The sequence below is a fragment of the Marmota marmota genome, unplaced genomic scaffold (assembly GCF_001458135.2).
Source record: "Marmota marmota marmota unplaced genomic scaffold, marMar, whole genome shotgun sequence".
Classification (NCBI taxonomy): domain Eukaryota; kingdom Metazoa; phylum Chordata; class Mammalia; order Rodentia; family Sciuridae; genus Marmota; species Marmota marmota.
In genome coordinates, this window is record NW_025999982.1 from 12754776 (window position 1) to 12777578 (window position 22803).

Genomic DNA, 22803 nt, shown 5'->3' on the forward strand with positions numbered 1-22803 from the left:
GTGTCCAACTACAACTAAAAAAAAGAAGTGTCTCTTGATTCTTAGTTTTTTTTTTTTTTGAGCATTCATTGAAAATTGATTTTGCCTGTATGTGAATATCGGAAGGAAGTATATAGGACAGTTTTTTTTTCCCCTTGGCTCAGACCCCTATTTTGAGTGGCCTTTCAGCCAGGAGTAGATTCTTGACACTTCCGCATTTGCTGCTAGTTATTCTATCATGTTATTTCTAGTGACTTTCTCCTTTGGTAATGTACGTGCAATTCATTTGAAGTTTCACCTGCTGTTTCTTTTGGACCTTCAGTTAATGTGTCATTGTATTCATGCCTTTTTCTCATTCTGGACACTCTTCCTTGTATTGTTTTTCCAAACACATTTCTATTCTTTCTTGAAAACTGAGATGAAATGCTGCCACCTCTTCTGACCTACTCAAGCTGAGTCAGACTCCCATAGCACCTTATGCAACCCTCTATTATATCATGTTCCACATAGTGACAATTACTTGATTACATGTCTGTCTCTTCCAGCAGACTTTGAACTTTTTAAAGTCTTGGCCATGTTTTTATCTTTATGTCCCTGTTGTATTAAATAGTGCCTTCTGCTTGAAGACTTTTTGTTTGCTAATGAATAGCTATCTCATTGACTTCTTCAGGAACCCACAGTTGTCCTAGCCCTAATATTTTATAGTACCTATTTGGTTGAATTACCATTAGCAATCATTTATTAAATGCTTATCACATGATGGGCATTGTTCTAATGAGTTTAACTCATACATCCTCACAATAGCTCTGTGAGATAGGTAGCATTATTATGGAAACTGAGGGCCAGAGAAGTAAAATAACTCACCTAAGATCCCACTTACATTTAGTAAATGGTGACTATAGAAATTAAAGCCTGAGACTTGCTCTTAACCACTGTGCAACCTTGGGAGGCTGATGTGCTTTTGACATGACTCAGTTTTTCTTCCATTTCTATATCTAACAACTTTAATTTAAACAGTTCTTTACCACTTACAAACTAGTTTTACATGAGTTCTTATTAAATCCTTAAAACAATTCTGAAAAAAAAAAAGAACATGCTGAAGTCCACCTCAACTCTTATAGTTGACTGTGAACTCCAGATTCTTAGCAGGCAGTCGCCTTTATCCCCATCACATTGGGCATGTTGTTGACAATTTAAGTGACATGTGTCCTAAGGAAATATATTATTTTTCTTCTCTCCATTGGGCATTATTTAGGATCCTCAGAGGTGATATTTTCCTAAAAGGAATGTGATAGAGGTATCTGAATTATTATACTTTAAAATGCAACAAAAATAGTATATGATTAAATTATACTTATATAAGGCATTTATTCAAGGTAATATTTCTAGAAATAGCTTTAAAAAAAAGATATCCTGAGAATAAAAATCTTATCTTCAGTTTTCCTTGACTGAAGTGAAATGATTTCCTTCCAGCTTCAGTATGATTCTTTACCCATAACTCCTTTAATAGTGAAGTGGCTCTCAAGCCAGTTAGGCCATGTTTGGCAGTCGTAGGCCTGAGTTCACTGTGCTTATCCTGAAGGATTTACCAGTGTAACTCTCTCATAAATAGGAAAGCACAACTAAGTAGTGTGTGTTTCAAATTACCATTCTCTTCAAGTGCTGGGTGACCGCATGATTCTGTAATGTGAAACAAGTTGGGAGGTGAAGTGGGCATGGGTGGCAGTGGCTATAAGTGTGAGGGAGAGGGAACCCACTAGAGCCTCAGGAACTGTTGGTGAGCAGGACGAAAGACCGTGGGCTACCTGAAGTGTAGGGGCATGAAGCTCAGGCCCACAGCCACTGAGTCTGACTCACTTGTAGGTAACTTGTGTCTTAAGTAGCTGGAGCCACCATACTCAAAGACACACTGTTGGAAGTAATTTTCTTTACTTTGATGGTACTGTGTTTGAATTTCAGAAGTTACTGGAAATCCTGTCCTGTCTTCTTCCTTTGAGATTCTTTGGGTAGGCTAGCTGGGTAAATACTCTGCTGCCAGGCATATGTAGGAAATCTCTTTAGAGGAAGTTGCTGATCATAATCCTTATTTGGAAAAAAAAAGCACAAATCCTGTGTGTAAACACGTTTTTTTTTCTCATCTATTTAGCTTTGGCATTCATCTTCTGAAGAAGAGTAGAATTTAGGTGCAGCCTATGCTGGCTTTATAGAACAATGTTCCATAGGACCCTGTGAAGGGTTGGTGGTCAATGAATTGTTTTATTGCCTAGCCTGCTAGCAGTATCCACAGATTAGCTTCTTAAAAGTACTCTTGCTTATATTTCTGTCAGTTGGAATTCCCTTATTATCTAAAGATACTCTGGCTTTATCATGATTTTAGAAAAGTAGACAGGGGTGATGCTCAGAGAAAATTAATTTCTTGTTCCACAAATGTAATTTTCTTCTATTTGGAATTGAAAACACATAGTTAATATATATTTGTGATAAGAAGAGTCCATGCATTTCCTGTATAATGCTTCATATTATTTTTCTCTTCCTGAAGACTATTTCATTTGTAGTCCGTCTTTAGGTTTCTGCCCAGAGGAAATCTTGGTCTCATTCTCCCATTTTTTTCCAAAGCATCATCTTTCTCTTTATAGTTTTATGTTTGGTTTTAGTTTAGTACACATCTGTGTGTGTATATGTGTTTACATACATGTATGCTTACCTTTCCCCTTTACTATTTGCCTAGGATCCCTTTTCATTCCTTTTTACCTTTTGCGATGGACTGTGGAAAAGAGGATCAGGAGTACCTTTGAAGGAATCAACTATAGGGGTAGCCCAGGAGAGGGGCAAGTCAGGCCTGCACTTTGGTATGAGGGATGCTATGGTGGTATATCTCAATGTTTAATCATGGTTAGGTATCCAGGGCTTCACACTGTAGAGATACATTGCCTAACGAGGATTAATAGAAACAATAATATATTTAGACTTTTTTAGACTAAAAAAGTATTTTTATTTCATTTATTCATTTTAATATATGGAAAAGCATTCTGGGAATAAAATTGTGTGACACTACTCCCAGTTCTGACTCTCAGATTATTTTTAGGGCTTTGTTTATTGTGATAAGGACTTGCTTTTCAGTGGTTTAAAAACAATTTGTTTTTAATAGTACTGAGAAGAGAGATTTAACCGGAGAGTCAGTATTGTGAACCCTATTTACCGGATAAGAAAACTGAGGCTCTAGATTTCTGAAACCTACAGAACTAAAATTGAAAATGTGTGTCTCTGGAAGGTGGAATCTGACAAGATATAGTTTTAGGTGGGGAAGACAGTGAAGGTGTAGGGGAAAGAATGAAGAGAAATGGTAAGTTTTTAGGTAATTGGAAGGGACAAGCAGTGGGATGTGTGATCATCTCCTGCAGTGGTGGCAGTTTGTGAACAGGAGCAGGCTGTGGTGTGGTAGGTCCTCAGTGTGATGATATCTTCTCCTAGGACTCCAAGGAGGACATAGTATAAGTTAGGGAAACAGGATGATGCTGAGCCAGTTAGCAGGAGATAGAGTGTGGTAAAGAAGGCTTCTCAAGAGGAATTAACCTATGTTGTGAACTTGGACGTTGAACTACAGTTGGGTTAGGAGGAAATATGAGTTCACTTCCAGTGGGAAGTAGGAGTATGATTTAAAAAGGTGGAGGGAAGGTGGGAACTCTTGACTATTCCTTCATCCTCACATGACAGAGGATGTTCCCACACCCTGTTCTGACTTCACCAGGGCTTCAGTCTTATGCCAATTGTTCCTAAAAAATACTCACCTCAAGCCATGTCTGATAAGGTCAGTAGGGGTTTACTGATATTCCATTAAAATATCCTAAGGTTATGTTCACCTTTTGTGATTCCTTCACACTGTGGCTTGCAGTCCAAGGGATAGGCTTCTCCTATCCTGTCTTGCAGTTGACCAAATGAATCATTGTATCTGGTTTCCTCTTTCCATCTTACAGGATTATTTTTATACTTCTGATTCTTTATCCATTATGTTGGTTCACAATTTTGTCTTATTTTGAAGCTAAGAAAGGTTGCTTCTAATGCTTTAAGACTTTGGTGAAGAAACTGGACAGATCTAGGACTATAATGCTACTATATACCTGTTTCTAAGCTGACCATGATCTGTATTTTTTTTTTATTGGTTGTTCAAAACATTACAAAGCTCTTGACATATCATATTTCATACATTAGATTCAAGTGGGTTATGAACTCCCATTTTTACTCCAAATACAGATTGCAGAATCACATCGGTTACACATCCACATTTTTACATAATGCCATATTAGTAACTGTTGTATTCTGCTACCTTTCCTATCCTCTACTATCCCCCTTCCCCTCCCCTCCCATCTTCTCTCTCTACCCCATCTACTGTAATTCATTTCTCTCCTTGTTTATTTTCCCATTCCCCTCACAACCTCTTATATGTAATTTTGTATAACAATGAGGGTCTCCTTCCATTTCCATGCAATTTCCCTTTTCTCTTCCTTTCCCTCCCACCTCATGTCTCTGTTTAATGTTAATCTTTTCCTCCTGCTCTTCCTCCCTGCTCTGTTCTTAGTTGCTCTCATTATATCAAAGAAGACATTTGGCATTTGTTTTTTAGGGATTGGCTAGCTTCACTTAGCATAATCTGCTCTAGTGCCATCCATTTCCCTGCAAATTCCATGATTTTGTCATTTTTTAGTGCTGTGTTAACACACTTTCTGGTAGGCTTTCTAATTATCAATAAATCACATTAGAGATAAGGCATTTTCTTTGCTGAGGTTCAGTTACATAATAGGCAGGTGAGTTTTCTTCTAATCTATTGCCCTAGTCATCTTAGAAAACAAGTTTTTAGTAAAGTCTTTTTGCTTTCTGAGTTACTGTGGTGAACAAGTGTGAAGAGTTCTTTGTACACAGGCTTTTGAAAATGACTTATGTTTTTAGTGGACTGCAAGCAAGTTAACACCAACAGTGGCTCCAGAAAAACAGTTGAAACATTTACCAATAGCAAAGACATTGAAGAATAAGGTAAACGGAGTAAGGGAATATAAAACCTATTGAATATTGTGTAGTCAACTTTGAAGTCATTTACCAACTATCACATGAACATGGAATAGTAAATCCAGAGATCAAAACTAAGATTAGTAGTGAGTAGAATTATAGGGAGACATATTTTACTTATAAGGAAGAACTTTTTAGATCCTGCTCTGTTAAGTAGAAGGCCTTTACCTACTAGTTGCCATAAATTCTTGGGACATAATTCATTTTGGAGCAGAGGCTTGAATTCATTTAAACAGCAAGCTGTTCTTCCTTATTTCCTCACTTCTCTTGGGCCTTAATTTCCTCTTAAGCATGTTTGTTTTGCTCTTTCTATTTGAAGATCATTCTTCTTGATAGGGATGATTAAATCAAAATAGTGTTGGGTAATTTTCCTTTCTAACTGTCATGAATAAAAATTATGCCCATTGTTCTCAAACTTTGGCATGTATTAGCCTCACCTGGGGAGATTGTTAAAAAAGTATAGGTGGCCATTCTTTAACCTTGAGTCAGAACATATGAGGTAGATACAATCAAAATGCTTAAGGCCTATTACCCCCAGGTCACCTTGCCCATCCAAGAGCCAATCTTAATTCAGCCTGGAGACTGAATCTCTCAGGAGCCTCATCCCCATAGTCAGATGATGTGTGGAGGCCACTAAATGCCCTAAATCTGCTTCTGGATTTCTTGAGTGCAGCCTCTGGACACCACCCTATTTCAGCTAGTGTTTTCCCCATACATCCCTGGATGTCTGGTCTGAGTCTGAACTTCCTACCTGTTTCTGTTAAGATACTCAGAGGAAAATTTTTAAAAATGCATATCTGATTATGTCACCTCATAATAAAAAAAAAACTTAAGTTGACCTTCTGTTGTACTTAGGATAAAGACCAAAACTTGTAGCCTAGCCCAGCAGGTTCTGCATAACCTGGCTCCTCCCTGTCTGCTCTGCTGCTCTGCGTCTTCATCTCACACTATTTTGAAGCTTTTGTCAGTTCTCTGCAAACCCACTGGCTTCCTAGCAAGTCCTCAAAAAAAAAAAAAAAAAAAAAAAAAAAAAAAAAGTTGCCATACTGCCTCCTTCTCAGGAACTGGATACATTCTGTTCTGTTGGCCTAAAGTTCTCTTCATATTCCCTAGTCATTTCTGGACTTCTGCTTGCTGTTCAGATCTTGGCTTAGTCATCACCTTAGAGAAGACTTCTCTGATGCCCAGGTGAAGTTGGAGTTCTTATGGTGCCATGGATATCTCCTTTTTAGCACTTATCACAGTTATATGATTGTTTGATCAATGTCAGTCTCTCCTATCTAACTGTAAACTCCATGAGAGCAGGAATTAGGTCTATTTTACTCACTATTAATATCCCTACTGCCTAGCACAGTATTAAAGTGGACACTCAATATTTTTTAAATGCAAGAATGAATGACTGGAAGACAATTTTAGAGCCATAGATATCCTCATCCATGATTGGGAACCTTTGGTAATTCACAGGCTGCTGTATCTGACCCCCTGGATGTTGACACCAACCTGATTCAAACCTGAGTTTACTACAACCACTTTTTTTTAAGGGCTGATTTTTAAAATTTATTCTTTTTAGTTATACATGATAGTAGAATGCATTTTGATATATCATACATACATGGAGTATAACTTCCCATTCTTGTGGTACTACAACCACTTTGATGTTGTGATTTGAACTAAAGGTCACTCCACTTGGCCAGAAATCACATCCCAGTTACATTTCAACTTCTGGTACTACCCATTTGTATCTTATTCTTCTCCTTCTCCTGGCTTAATCATTGAGGTTTAGGATATGCCAAGGCTTAGGTGTGACATGTAGTAGTTCCTCCTGCTTCTTCTCTCAGGTTTTTTTCTTTTAAATAAGAAAAGCACCCCCATTTCTGTGGGTCAGTTGTGAGTCCAATTTAGCCAAAAGTTGGTGATATTCCAGAGGCATTTCTTATTACCTTGTCCAAACAATGCATCTTCCTTCTGCTGTCTTTTGTTAATCATTTCTCATTCTCTTCCCTGCTTTTGTCTCCTACATTTACTAAATCTTTTTTCTTCCATTGTTTTCATTGTAAACTTGTTGTTATGCTTTTATTCTCTAAATAGCACCCAGTTTTATTCAAACAGCTTATTGCTTTTTTTTCTCAAATTTCAGCTTAAAACTCTGTGAATCAATTGGTTTGGTCTCCTGCCAAATGATTCTAGTAACTACCTTAGTCAGTTTGAGAAGGCTCTTGGTGGAGACAAGAAGGCAGTTAGGGGGCTTTGCTGATATGAGCCAAATGCTCCATAAGAAGATTATCAGCTCCTATCAGCCACCCCAGATCTGCTGACTTCAGTAGTTTCTATTAAAACTGATGTCTCCATAAAGAACTGAGTTTAGGGAGCTTGATTTTCTGAATCATAGTTAGAATCATATCATTTTCATAGCTGGAAAACATTTTAGAGATAACTCATCTATTCTTATTTTATAGGTGAAAATAGTGAGACTCAGAGAAGGTAATTTATTGGTCCACAACTGCATAGGTAGTACCCAAATCTCCAGTCTGTGCTCTTCCTATGCTTGAAGAGGCTGTTTGTTTTAAACCATATTTCCTTTTAGTCAAGAAAACCAGGAGTGATTGGAGAGAGTCATTAAAAAAAAAATCCAGTCTAGCTAGAAGGTTTCTTAGAGAAGACATAGAATTTAACATTTAGTATTCAGTGTAAATTGTTTTGAAATAGGAATCTCTGTATGTATTAATATGAAAATATTTATATGATGAATGATAATAATATGACAGAAAAAATAATATGACAGAAAAGGTAATAGAAAATGATAAATTTGCTTCCCTATGTTAAGATTATTGACCATATTTGACCCTGGTAGTAATCAAGAGGCATAGTTCTGAACTACAAGATGCTTTATATACTTTGTTTTAAATACTTGAGTTTTTTTCAAGAAATATTTGAGGTTTACACAGCCCAATTTGAGTGGAGGATAAGGGGTGGGAATATGGGGGAATCTCTGATTGTACCCTACTCCTCAAACAGAGGAGGTGTTCACTGCAGACATACTGAGCTTTGGCTGAAACCTCTGGCTGTTGAGGAGTCATTTTACCCAGAAGCCTACTGGCAGCACAAACAGGAGGAAACATTTTGTATGCTATCTCAGGGTTTGCCCCTGTTGACTTGTTTGCTCCCATCCTACATGAAGTTTAGCACCAGGTCCATGGTGTGCCTCATGAGTGCTTCTTAGGAAAGCAGACCTTTCTGCATACCTACACATTTAACCAAAGAGTTTACCAAGGGAGGTAAACACTTGCTAACAGCAACCTCTGAGCTTACATGTGGACCCATTACTGGACTTTTATAAGCTCTCTTCCTGCTCTGCTTCCCCGACTGAAATCTACCAGAAAGGAATTCTACAAGTCTTCCTGCAGTTAGTTCATTTTCCTGTGGTTCCTTTTTCTCCATAACCATCTGCCCTACTCCCTCCTTTTTTATTGTGACCTCAAGTGTTTAAAGTTCAGTTATGCAGACACGAAATTTGGTTTTCCAGTTATTTGAAAGTTTAAAGACTGTTAGAGCCCATTACTCTATATGTCATTTTAGGAAGTGTGCACCTACCCTATCTTCTTCCCTGTACCTGTGATTGAATTTCAAAAGTGCTGGTCCAGCTCAAAGAAGACAGTTTGATTTCTTATGTCCCAGGTTTACATCAGTGGTTGTCTTCATTTTTGCCTGATGAAAGGTAGTTTGAGATATATGAGCCACCCCTCTCCCAGTTAGAGTTCTCCAACATACCTGGGTACATTCCAGTCTGTATTGTTAGGTTTTGGGGGCTTTGTAGAGTAGATGGCAGATGCCAGCACTCTCCAGGAAGTCTAAGCTGAAGGCACACTACCCTAGAAGGAATACTCTGACACTGGTGCTCCACTGTTCATTCCTAACTCTGGAGCTTTTAAAAAAATAAAAAACACATGCTTGTGATAGACTTTGCCTCAATTGAAACAAATGCTGAAGGAATTCATTATGTCAAATGACTGGTGCCCTTTGCTGGCTTTTGGTGACTTCTACCTAAGACAGGAGAGGAGAATTTAATCTGACTCTTAATAGCTGGATTTGGTCTACTCTCACAAAGGAAACCACAGTTTCTTCTAGAGTTATGCAATTACAGATATAAGGGGTCCAATAAATGCTTGGCCACATATGTCTGGTTGCAGGTTTTAGTTTGCTTTCACAGCACTGGGGACTGTTTTCTCATTTGCATCATCTTCATGGTCTTTAGGAGCAACTCGGTTCTCTGGTGCTTTCTCTTCTCTCTCATTTAGGCATTTTATTAATCACATACTTCCTGTAAATACAGCAGGCCCATTATATAGGAAAGACCTAATTTTGTCTCTCAATTTTTTTACAGTCCAATTTGATTTCCACTTCCCTTGAAAACTCCCTATTTTAGGTGGCAGGATAGAAGTTTGCAGAGAAATGGAGGTGAAGTTATATTTAAATGCATTTGTGATATTTAGTATTTCAGATTTCCCAAGCACATAAAAAATACACTCTGAGGGTTATTTTTTTAAGCTGTCATCTTTTTATAAAAACATGTTGATACTTTAAATTTCTGTAACCTAGTGATAAAAATAACATGTATGTGGTTTGTGACAATTTCCATTGTAAAAAGAATTAATTATAGTTTTAAAATCATCACGTAAGAATATTTAAATTTCAACAACAGTTTTCATTTTTTTGGTGTTCTCTGTGAAATATAGAGTTATATAGAGTTATCTTCTGAAAATAAGTAAATGCCTTCACTTAATTACACGTCACCCAGGATGTAACCTCAAGGCCACCGTCAACACCTCAGATATGTAGAAATCAAGGCTGTACTTATTTATGCTGTGAGTTGTAGTGCATGATACTTCCTCTGAGTTTCTGCAAACTCAGAAAGACAAAGATATATTCAAAGTACCTCTGGCTGGGGAAGGGCATGGGTTATACTTGCTCTGTGGGACTTGAGGTGAGATGAGGACAGTTTCATGTTTATTCATGGTTAATTAGTTGTAGGTTGTTGCATAGCAAGGCCCTATGTCTTCCTAAGGCCCTAAAGTCTTAGTGACTTTAGGATTGATTGTTGAGGGCTAAAAAACAACTATCACCTGCTCTGACTCATCCAAGTTAAGAATGAATCTCAGAAGTCTCAGGTTTCTTCAGGAAGCTGAGTTCAGAAATTCTTCATGAGATCAGGTTAAGGTAACTTTTCTCTACTGTAAGCATTAATAATTGTTCACAGAAAGCAAATATGCTGTAATTATATATTTATGATAGGATTATATTTTTCTTAGTGATTGAGCACTTAGCAAGTCAAAATATTTTATAGCAATTTTTTTTTTTACTACAAATTGAAAAAGTCAAAGGGTACAGTATTTGAAAATATACTAAAAAGATGCGGATTTCTCTTTGTGGGAAGCTACCAAGACTGAGAATGAATGTGATTAAGGTTAAAAGATCATGAGGGAATATGAAATGAATTGCATTCTCCATCATAAATAAATAATTTAATAAAACAAGATCATAAGGGATATCTACATGACTAACACCATTTTATTTTTCAAATTATGAACGTACTAACCTCAGGACTCTCTCTGAAAATTTTCCTCCGCCAAAAGAAGAGGGTAAGGGCTGATTGCAAATACAGGTTCAGTGAAGGTAGAGGTTCTAATTGTAGTCAACATTTATTTGGTTCTTTTCATGTGCTAAGCTCTTTATTACATTATCTCACTTAATCTTCACAAAAACTTTATGGAAGAGGTATTCTTATTTCTTCTCACTTTGCAGATGAGGGTGCTTGAAGCTTAGATAGGTTATATTTGTCCAGTTGTGCAGTCCAAAAACCGTGTAGATGAGATTGATGACGACTCATTCTCAGGGTATCAGACAGTGCATGGGGTATTTGGAGATTCTTGCCTTGAATTTTTTAAGGTTTCTGCCCCTTTTAAACATGCTTGTATCAGAGCTAGGGAATCCCTTGGGGGCATTTCTTGTATTTTATTTTTCTTTAGGAATTCTCTCTCTTTATCATTATCATAGAATCTTAGGACAGTGGCCTTGAAAGAGATTGGCTAGACTATAGCCTGTCCTCTGAGAGTCCAAAAACAAAGAGCTTTTCACTTGTTTAGGGATATTGAGAAGTTATTTTTTCTAATCTGGGATATCTTCAGGAAAGGTCTTCACTAAAAAAGCAAAACTATTTTTTAATAGAGTATTCTAAGTATATATTCTGGCAGCCAGGAAGTTTATGTAAAATCTAAAACCTCAGTGATACAACTGTTTCATAGCTGAAGAGGAAATTAAGGAATGACTAATTATAACCTTGTTTTAATATTCCATTACTCAAGCCACTGTGGAGGTTCATTCAATATCTGTTTATTAAGTACCTATTATGTGTAAGGCCTTACACTTAATTATACTGAACCTGATCTTGGAAATCTTTAAGAAAAACACTAGATAAACCCAGCACCCCAGATAGCTTAAGTCAGATTTTTAGCCTTTTGGAATAATGGTGATGACTTGCCATTCACTATATATTATTTGATTTTCATTCTGAGAATCCAACTGAGATAGTACTATTACCCTCACCTTACAGATGAGGAAATTAAAACTCAGCAGCATTAAGCAAGAACCCAAGGTGACATGGCTGAGCCTTGGCCATGTGAGCTCCTAAAATGCACAATAATAGTTTTAATATAGTACTTTACAGTTATCAAAATGCTTTTACATTTATTATCTCATCTAATTTTCCAAACAATCACAACAGTAGTTATTACTGTAGTCATTTTATAGATAGCATTTATATTTATTTATCTACTTAATTTGTGCTGAGAGTGTCAGATACTTTTATCAGATGTGGCCTAGTTCATGTAGTGCTCAAGAAACACAATAAATATCATTATTCTCATTTTACAAATGAGCCACTGGGGCCCCAGAAGTTTAAGTGACTTGATCATCACAGTAGAGAGCTATAATTCTAGTCTAGGTTTGTCTGCCCAGTCAGTATGCTCAGCCACTTTGCCGTGTTCATGTTGCTGTGTTACACTGCCTAATTTCTGGATGAGAAACAGTAGATTCATAAAGATGGATAACCCAGGTGAAGTCAGATTTTTAGTAGCAGAGCTGAGACTCCAGCTCAGATTCTCTCATTAGAAAAGCCTATCCGTGGGACTGGGATAGTGACTCAGTGGTAGAGCGCTTGCCTAGCATATGTGAGAAACTGCATTTGATCCTCAGCACTGCATAAAAATAAATAAATAAAATAAAGACATCGTGTCCATCTACAATTGAAAAAAAAATCCCACCTGTTTCCCACTGTACTGGGCTGCCTTTCTGCATAAGAATGTCTCTTACATCTAAGTTAAGTACCCTAATTACTTTGTGACATGTTTAAACTAACTTTAGTCATTTTAGTCATTCTTTACATTTCCCTGTATTTTTTCCTCCATTTTTAGGCAAAGGTTCCTATCCCACTACTAGCACCATTTCATGATAAAGAAATGGACATACAGGTTAAACTACTTGCTTAGGGTGTTATCTGATGAAGTTATATTAGAACTCAAATTCCCTGTGCCCACTTCATTTAGCTATGTGGTTCTTGTCATTTCTGTCTGTTGGAAATGTTGCTTGAAAGTAGGCTTGCTTTTAGGAGGTTGCTTTCCTGAATTGTAAGGAATGAATCTTTTTCCATATGAAGACCGTTTACCAGTTCCATGAATAGTGAATTATATTTGTAGGGCAAGGCAAGGAAGTATGTCAGTATCAGATATGTAATAAGGACCAGTCACTCACATTTGAAATATTGCCAGTCTATGTAACCTCAGTGTTGAAAGTTTTAAAACTCAGAAGTTCATTACTTTTTTTAAGTTTTTTTTTGGTAGTTATAGATGGACGGAATGCCTTTTATTATATTTGTTAATTTTTATATGGCGCTGAGGATCGAACCCTGTGCCTCATGCATGCTAGGCAAGCATTTTGCCACTGAGCTAGGCTCCAGCCCAGAAGTTCATTACTTTTAATAATCAAGTATCTTTGAGATTTCTGAAGGAAAAGTTTATGTTGACCATTTATTGCACTTTTTATTCAAATTTCAAACTTAGGTAAATATTCCTTAAAATTCAATTGGATACAATTTTTCTCTTTGTTGATGTTAGTTAGCATGAGATAAATATCCAGATGTAGTTAATTATTTCCACTCAAGGAAGTATGTCCTATTTAGACAGTCTTTAAATAAATTGTTTCTGAATTGAACAAATAAACAAGAAATAGCTGAAACTCAGTTGCTTTGACTGTATAGAAACACCGAGGGACTTTAAGAGGAATCATCTCAGTGAAAATCCTTGTTTTATTATATGCTCCTTTTTATTTTTAGAGATAAACCTAAATTAACTGTTTAAATACATTAATAGTTTTTGAAAATTAAGCTTTTCATTTTCAAAGAGTGATAGGTGATAATTTTAAGTCTATTCCAAATATATTCATTCCAGTTCAGCTGTGTTTTAAACATGGAACTAGCACTATGTTCCTAAGAGCTGTTTTTTAAAAAGAGAATTTATACATACTGAATATCTCCCATTTTAGTCTTCATCATGATAGTTTTCTCATGTGAATCTTACACCCTGTGATGTGGAGTTATTGTAATCCTTCCTCCCTTTTTTTAGATGATGGAGGCTCAGACTGAGTAATTAACTTAGGTCATACAGAAAGAAGTCATCTCAGAACTAATTCTGACCCTAATTCTGAACATTCTGAAGTTCATGCATTTTCTGATATACCAAGCTGTCCTGTAAACAGCCTGGTCTATTAGATTTTTAAAACATATAAGTGAAACTTGCTTATGATTTTGTTCGCCTAGTCTTCAAGTAAACAAAACCGTTTGAAATAGTGCACGCTTTCTTATGTTAGGAACATATAGAAAATTTACCTTTTTTTCTTATATGGACTGAAGGTCTTTTAATAAATTTATTTGGCTTTGAGTTTTTACCTCCAAGAAACTCCATTGAGATGCATCAAAAGACATTGTTTATTCTAAGCAATTAACCCTAACTAATATTTTCTGCCCATTACTTTTATTATTATAGTGACTGTAGGTAATACTAGGCCACATTCCAGATATGTGACATTTTAAAAACACTTTTCAATCAGATTAAAAACATTTCCCTGTTCTCCTGTTTTGAGTCACTTACTGTTAGAAACTCATATGCTTAACATTAAAACTGGATGGCAATGAAGCTTTTTGGTTTTTAATGGAGTTGACTTTGAAATTAAGTTTGCTTTTTTTCTTAAAGGTTATTTTTCTGGTTTAATTTAGCAGGAATTCTTAAACCTGCTCTCCTCTTTTCTACTCCTTTTATATGTTGCTACCTCTGTTCTAACTCTTACCCCATCCCTTGATCTCTATGCTAGAAAGTACTATTCCATTGACATGCCTGGGAAGAGATTGGACAGTGCTGCAATCATGGAATCATGCACTTTAAAACCAAAAAGCACGTCTAATAGTACCTGGATATGTAATAGTAAAGGACACAGTATATGTTCTTTAACCAAGTTAATTTTTCAAAAAATGAAATTCTAACTTTAAAAAAAATAAAAATGTATCAATGGAGGAATTCAAAAGAACACAGAAAATAAGTAAAATAAATTCCACTCTGTAAAAATAACCAGAGCAGATTGTTTTCTAAATGACATTAAACTATCCAAATGGAAATATTTATATATAAGAGAGACCGATAGTCCTCATGTATGATCCATGTCATTGCTTTCAGTAGAATTTGAAGTCTAGAAAGCTTTGTGCTCTTCAGGGCATTCAAGAGTGAGGCTGTAAGGAAGAGTTATTTCTTATATGTTCTCATTTTTTTTTCTGCTTTACCCTTTCTAAATTTGGATTGCTTGTTTCTAAGGCTTCAGTGTCTGATATACTAAAGGTTTTTTTTTTTTTCTTCTTCTTCTTTTTCCCAGACCCCAGGCAGGCACAGTCTTCCCCACCGTGGTCCTATGACCAGTCTTACCCCTCTTACCTGAGCCAGATGACGTCCCCATCCATTCACTCCACCACCCCGCTGTCTTCCACACGGGGTACTGGGCTTCCTGCCATCACCGATGTGCCCAGGCGTATTTCAGGTAAAGACTGAGCTTTAACTGAAAACCCACCCCGGTGCAGGGGTTGGGGAAGTGGGATGGACCAAGCCTGTCTTATCTGTTGTGCTCACAGTAACTCTCTATTAGAGGCATGTGAGCAAGGGAATGACAATAAGCAACTGGGACTTTTGAATTATGGGATTATCAAACATTTGAACATTTTAAGTTCAGAGACTGAAAATCCCCAGAGCTGGCACACTTTTCTTAAGATCGTGTTTAATGTCACCCAGTTAGTATCCTGTTGAGGTGGGGGGGGGGGCACTATCTCGCAACTAGGGCCTTCTCCTGAGGGTCTTATGCCTTCCTATGCTTGTGTTCCTTTCTTTTCCTAACATCTGCCTGTAAACCAAATTACAGATGGATGGTATAGCCCACTATTCCTAAAGACTTATAAATGCCTGGTTTCCATTCTAGCCAGTTTCAAAAGAGAGAGAGAGAGAGAGACACACACACACACACACAAAGACCCTGGAAACTTAGGATCCTTATCAGAAACTAGTCATTTGAAGAGCAATGAAGCCTGGAGGAGTCCCAGAAGGCAATGTGTGGCCCATGAGTGGCCCACTCAAGACCAAGGCAGCCTTTCCAGGAAGCATGTAGCACACTGCTGTCACTCTAATGTGGTAGCCTCAGTACCCACAAATCCACTATTTAAAAGGTACCCAACAAATTTATGCCTCATGGTGGAAATACATGTGCTAAAAGAACATGGCTGCTTCCTTCTTATCCTGGCACATTCATCATAGGGAGCCAGAAAATGTCAGTAAGACTTTAGGCTAACAAGTAAAGAAAAGTTAAAGGCCTTCAGCCAATCATTTGAGTCCTTTGAATAAGAAAAACAATCTGTCCATTCACCCTGACCTATGAACTACAATGCTGTCCCCTGTAAGAATAGCTAAAGACACATGCATAGAAGCACACACACATACTGCATCCCATGTTGCCAGACTGTCTTCTCAGCGTTCGGGCCCCAAGCACCTGAGTGACTCCTGGCCAGGTTAATGCCTTTCTTTCTTTCTCTTTGTGTTTCTGTCTCTGTTTCTCTCCCTCTCTCATTTTCTGCAAAGTTCGAAGCCGTTACTCTCTCCGCTGAGTTGCATCACTGACAAGCTGAAGCTCCACCAGCAGGCTTGCAGGTTTTGATTAGTTCAGACTCCTTTATTTCTTTCACCTTGGGAGGAGGGAAAGCTTTGTTTCTCAAGCAAATAGCAGGAAAGGTCTCTCTGGTCCTAGTGCCTTCACATTTTCTGCAGCAGATGGACTTCCATGGGGGTGAGTAGGGAACAAACAGGGGTGGAGGGAGAACTGCAAGAGTCTTTGGAAAACCACTTTTCATTTATGATTGCTATTACTATTTTTATGAATCACACGGTATTTACTGGAGAATTGTGCAGAGTATAGACTTTTAGTTATCAACTCCCTTGACTGGAATCTCTATCTCCTTTAGGCAGATGTTAATTAAAAAAACAGGAAAGGAGGAGTAGGCACAGAATGGGATAACAAAAGCTGGTGTGGGGGTGAAGTCCCAGAATTTGAAGGTGTTGAGTTAGTTCTGGTCCTTCCTTCAGTATTTCATACCAAGAATCTGTTTTATTTTACATAGGGCCAAAATTTGTGCAAATTTATTGTGTGTAGAGGTCTCTTTGGGCTTCCGTCTGCCCAACCCTCTGCAACTGAAGCAGATTTTGCTCTTTTTTTTTTTTTTTTCTGTAGCAGTACCTAGAAGAAAAAACCTCAGGGGACCGTTATAGTTATAGAGACACTTATCTATAGCATTTGCTTACCGAAGTGTATTTGTATGTGAATTCACCAGGAAAACCATTGACAATAACATTGAAAGGATGCTGCTTGAACAGATAGTCAACACAGCTTATCATTTACATGTGTAGTGAAGAACAAGTCAGATTATTTTGAGTCAGTTTATTGAGAAGTTCTTAAAAATTTCTATAAAACACACCATAACTCTTCCTGTTCCACAGAGAAGTGGGTAGGATAACTGGTTAGTTATACAGCTGTTTATTGATCTTTGGCCAAATGTAGAAATGAACTCCTGCTTAAACTGGTTTAAAAGTGAGTTTAATCTAGTTTTTTTCTCCTCACGAGCATCTCTGTGAGTTATTGGTAAAGAAGTAAAATGGGGCCAAGGTGGGAGGTTCTGTATAAACATACAGAGAACAGAAAATCCCTCTTGTCAGCATGTAGGGAAACAGGAAGAAACAATTAGACATGGACTGTCAGGGAACTGGAGGAACCCTGCTTCACCTGACCTTGCTCTTGGCTGCGGAGTTGTGCCTGCACACTGGAGCACTGCCTGATGGACTTGGGGGTCATGTCTGGAGTGGGCACCTTCTTTACTTCACTGGGACCCATCCTGAGAACCTCTTTGGAGTCGAGCCTGACTCATAGGTTTCTAGAGGCCAGGTTAAACAGTTTCTATTTTATTATTATTCTCCTCAATATCTAACTCCATCCTTAAGATCCATGACTATAGAGCCTTCTACAAGTGAGACTTCATAATGAGGTGTGTGTGTGTGTGTGTGTGTGTGAGCTTCAATGTCTTAGTAAATAAAACTCTCTCGACTGAGACAACTCCTGGGACAACTGCTGTTTCCCTGTAACATGGGCAGCTAAGCTATAAACCTCCATCAACATCCCTAAACAGTCCTGTGATCCCTTTTTGAGATGCTTTCCAAAGCAGTACATCTTTTCATGAACAGAAATCAGTCCTTATATATATGATTTTTGGATGAGAAAGAATACAGTTTTTCACTTACATAGTAAGATTAGAGGTACAGATCCAAGTTTGAATTATAGCTTTTATAAATATCAGGCAAGCTTCTTACTTGTCTGAAACTTGATTTTATTATTTGTAATAGGGATAAATATTTATCTCCTCAATTATTGTGAGGGTATAAAGGACTCAGGATAGACCTGACATACAGTATGTGCCAAATAGATCATAGCTGATATTTTAAAAATTATATATCCATACATAATTTGTTGGCAAGTCTTGGCCTAAATGAATCAAGTAAACAAAATTTTAAACTTTTAAAGGGGATTTAAAAAATGGATCACCACAGAACACATAGAAAATAAAGTCCTTTGGAATATTTAAATATTTAAATGAGCTAATATTCTCATGGCATTCAGAAAGCACTTAACACAGTACATAGTGCATGGAAGTACTTAATACATTTAGAGGGAAGGAAACAGGGAGAGAGGAATAGAAGAAAGGAGAAGTACTGGGGACTAAATTAGAGCAAATTATGTTCTGTACTTTTATAATTATATCAAAATGAATCCTAATATTACATATAACTAAAAAGAACCAATAAAAAGGAAAGACATTGTAATACAATAATAAATTCAACTGATATATTTAAAAAATATTGAATAATTGAAGAGAACCTAAAATAGGAAAAAGTTAAATAAATTTTGGTAGAATTAAAAAAAGTACCCACACATTTACTGTTTTTATTATGTAGATTTAAAATAATATTTAAAGGGCTAAAAGCAACTAGGTGCTATTCCCAAAAGGTCAATAAAACATTAAGAAAAAATAGCTATTTAATTATGTCATAAAATAGAAAATGTTGAGTTACACTTACTTTGACTAGGCATGATAATGTTCTGTTCCAAGGGCTTAGAGGAATAAAGAAAGATTCTGTAGGAAGATCTTTTTAGGAAGAAAGAAATTGTGTTTCATCCTAAAAGAACATGTCAAAGAAAGACCATGATTTAATCTATTTAAAGATCTTTAGAGGACCTAATTTTACAATTTCCTTTATTATTCTTCTTCCTTCAGAATACTGTTTCAAGTGTGGCACAGTGCTAGAACTTAGTGAATTATAATAATGATGATGATATTATATCATTTAATTCCTGTAGCCTTCATCATATCCTTTTTGGAAAGAAATTATAAATGAAATAAAGATAAAATAAAACGATAAAGGTATATTATCTACAATCCCTACTTAACTGCAGAGAAAGATGTATACTACATATTTTAAAGTTCAGAGTACAATATAAAGACTCAGGAATATTTCCTTAATTTTATATACCTTAAATATTGTAACAAGAATCATAATAGAGCTGAATTCAGTGGCATATAGCTGTAATCTCAGTTTCTGGAGAGGTTGAAGTAGGAGGATTACAAATTTGAAGCCAACCCTGGCAACTTGGTGAAATCCTGTCTGAAAATAAAATTTAATTAAAAGGTTTGGGGATGTAGCTCAGTTATAGAATGCCTCTGGGTTCAATGCCCTGAACCCCATCACACAGAAAAAAATAAATATATAACAGTTATAGATTATAGGTTTATAACTGAACAATATGTAATTGCCACACAATTGACAAGTAGGGTCTACTTTACTGTAATGTGTTTGGATTATACTCAGTTAAATTGTAAAGACTAAATACTACATATCAGAAGCCAGTCTGATGACATTATAGTGCTGAAGCAGCCCTGTGGGAGTTGGTCCTCCTCCCCCTCACTTACTATGATAAGTATGGTCTTATCATGTAATAAGCTGTATTTAAGTACCATCCTTTATCCCCCAAATGATTTTATATGTCATCTCAATTTTATATGGTCTTAAAAGAATATTTCACTATACAGAGGTAACCAAAGTTATTTCTAAGTGAGTCTGTTAAAAGTGCATGGTGTGACAAAGCAAGGACCAGCAAATTGTACACAACCCTAACTATTGCATGTCTTTATAATTGTAATGATATCATCCATGGCATTTTGGATGTTCAAAGCACTTGTGAAGCTTGACACAAGATTATAATTACTTTTCTGGAGGTTATTACAAAATAATTGCTGACCTTCAAAGTGTATTTGTATTTATGTAATAATCCTATCATGAAAAGAGGCACAACTGTTTATAGAGTCTGGTTCTTGACTTGAAGGTCAGATATGAACTCTTATTAATAATTTTCCTAAAGAAGAAACTATGTGATTTTTTTTTTTACTGTACATAACTCCTCCCCATCTCACCCATTTGAATGAAATAGCTTTGATTGACCCAACACTGTCCCACTGTTTGGCACACAGGAGGTGGAAGGGACTTACATACATATTTGTCTCTGATCTTGGTTATTGTGTACTTCTCTGATGCTCTCTGGAGGAATCATAGAAACTTTGGAGATATTCATTGGAAATGCATAGGGAAGGGTCATAGACGTTGGCTGCCTTAGTTGCTCTGGAAAGTCACTACATGTTATATGGAAGATTTTTCTCCGTAATTGTGAGATTTTTAAAACATAGAACAAATTTAAGAACTATAATATCTCTGAAAGTTTTTTAAAATACTATTTAAGCAGATAGTCTTGAGTTTCTTCATTCAAAATATTTAAAAAAAATTTCACTTAACTGCACAGGACTATTGAAGAATTATTCCTTTTTCTGACTCTCAGTTATCAAACTTCTCTTTCCAAAGGTCAAAGAATAGTCATTAGTCTAGTAAGTAAAGTTAACTAAGAAATTATTTTATCACTACTAGAAAATCTAGAAATTGCCAGTGGAAAAATGCATTTGGTTACTGGAGGTCTGTCAGGAGGATTGTTTTATGTAATTTCAAACCCAGTGGTGTTTGATATTGTTCACTTAAAAAAGTTCCTTGTAACCTAGTCTTTACCAAGTCCCCTGAGTCAAGTTTTTGAAACCAGCAGCTTCAGTAATGTGCCAAGTATATGTGAGCATTCATTTAACCTAGCAGCTCTAATGCACAGGAGGGAACAACGCCTTAAGAAAGGTTAAAAGGAAAACTCCAGCAATTAATACTAATAAACCAGAAAGTTAAAGTAACCATAATAAAACATCTACTTTTTACTACAGACCCATTCCTTTATTAAGAGCCACCTGTTTGGTAAACATACCTCTGCCACAGCAGCCACGGGCAAGTAATTAAGTTTAATAGGAGCTGCTCTTATTTTGAAGAAGTTCTCTGTTTAAAGCCACAGAGGGGGAAGTTATTAAATTTAATGGACCCTAAACAAAGGCAAAGCCCTGTGTTAACAATGGAATGCTTAATATTCATTTTTATCAACCATGATTGATTGGATGTTTTTTTGCATTCTGTAAGTCAAAATTTATTATGCTTTCTTTCCCTAAAAATAGATTATCTTTTGACAAGAGTAGATGTGTTTTAATCTAACTTGGATCTCAGTTTACTCTAACTTTTGATTTACTTGTGCTGAGGACCAAAGAAGTGGTTTCTATTCCTGCTAGATCAGTTGGAGGCAGTTGACCCTGCTTACAAAATTGACTTAAGTTTGATTATATGACTAATTACAGTTATTTGTAGCTAGACTGAGGCACGAAAGCTCAGAATGAAACCTCTCTACATAATTTGACTCTGGTTTTATACATGGTTCTTGTCAGTTGTTGTTGTGAGGATTTAGTTCTGACACATGTACAACCACCCACACATAGGGAAAAGATTTAGTAATGAAAGGAATCATGCTTATGCAGGAATGGTGAACACATGGTTGTAAATTTTATTGAAAGATTTGCTATAGTCTCCTTTTCATAGAAGTAAACCTGGGAGTGTGAGCCTCATTTCACCAAAAGTATTAATTTTCTCATGATACAATGGTTTCTCTGGTGCACTGTATCTGAGAAGAAGGTTGAGGCAATTTAACTTAGGAAACCAGAGTTTTATTTTCAATGTCATTAAAGATTCTTTGGTATTTGAAGAAAAATCAGTTCATTTATTGTGTCTCAGTGGTCCTGTATAAATGAATTACTCAAAATTGCCCATCTATATGACTCTAGAGGTTCTGCAAGGATTAAGATGACATCTGTCCATTTGTTCTTAGGACTTTTAGTAAAGAAATTTACCTTACCAAGTGAATGCCAGTGGAAAACTGCATTGCATCACTAGTTTCAAAAGAGTAGAAAAATGATATTATGTATGTGTTTTTAAATCAATACATATTTTTTAGACTAGTTTTAGGTTTACAGAAAAAGTGAGCAGAAAGTACAGAGTTCCCACATCTCCCCTATTATCTTCTATTCTACTTTGTCCCCTTTACTTACATCTTGCATTTGTTACAACTGATGAATCAATATTGATACATTGTTAGGAAATTAAGTCTATAGTTTACCTTAGGCTTCCTTCAAAGTGTTATGCAATACTATGGGTTTTGACAATATGTATACTACCACGTATCCACCACTACAGAATCATACAGAATAGTTTCCCTACCCTATACACCCCCTATTTATCTTGCCCTCTCTTCTCTCCTCCCAAGGAGAGTTGATATAAATGACTGCCTAAAGGAGAATGTTTAGAAATGGGCAAAATTAAGAAAAATTAGCAGCTACAGATATTTTTACTGTCTCTTTGGTTTTGCCTTTTTGAGAATGTCATATAGTTGGAATCATACAATATGTAGCTTTTTCGGACTGGCTTCTTTCACTGAGTAATATGTATTTAAGTCTCCTCCATGTCTTTTCATAGCTTAAGAGGAGGGAGCATTTTTTTCTGCTATTTAATAGTGTTATTTTGTAAGGATGCTGTTGTAATTTTAAAAACATAAGGATGTTCTCGTTGCACCTAGAAATAATATCTCCCTAATTCCTTTTGTTACTTTGTCAGTGATCTTTCT

At 36.4% G+C, this 22803-nt stretch overlaps 1 protein-coding gene across 3 annotated transcripts in view; it reads left to right on the top strand.

Annotated features, from left to right (window-relative positions):
• Positions 1–22803, top strand: part of Runx2 (RUNX family transcription factor 2) — a 115039-nt gene that overhangs the window by 65179 nt on the left and 27057 nt on the right. For all 3 annotated transcript variants that reach the window (XM_048805410.1, XM_048805407.1, XM_048805408.1), the window contains one exon: positions 15010–15171. In XM_048805410.1, coding sequence (XP_048661367.1) covers positions 15010–15171 — 162 coding nt within the window. The remainder of the gene's footprint in view (positions 1–15009; positions 15172–22803) is intronic.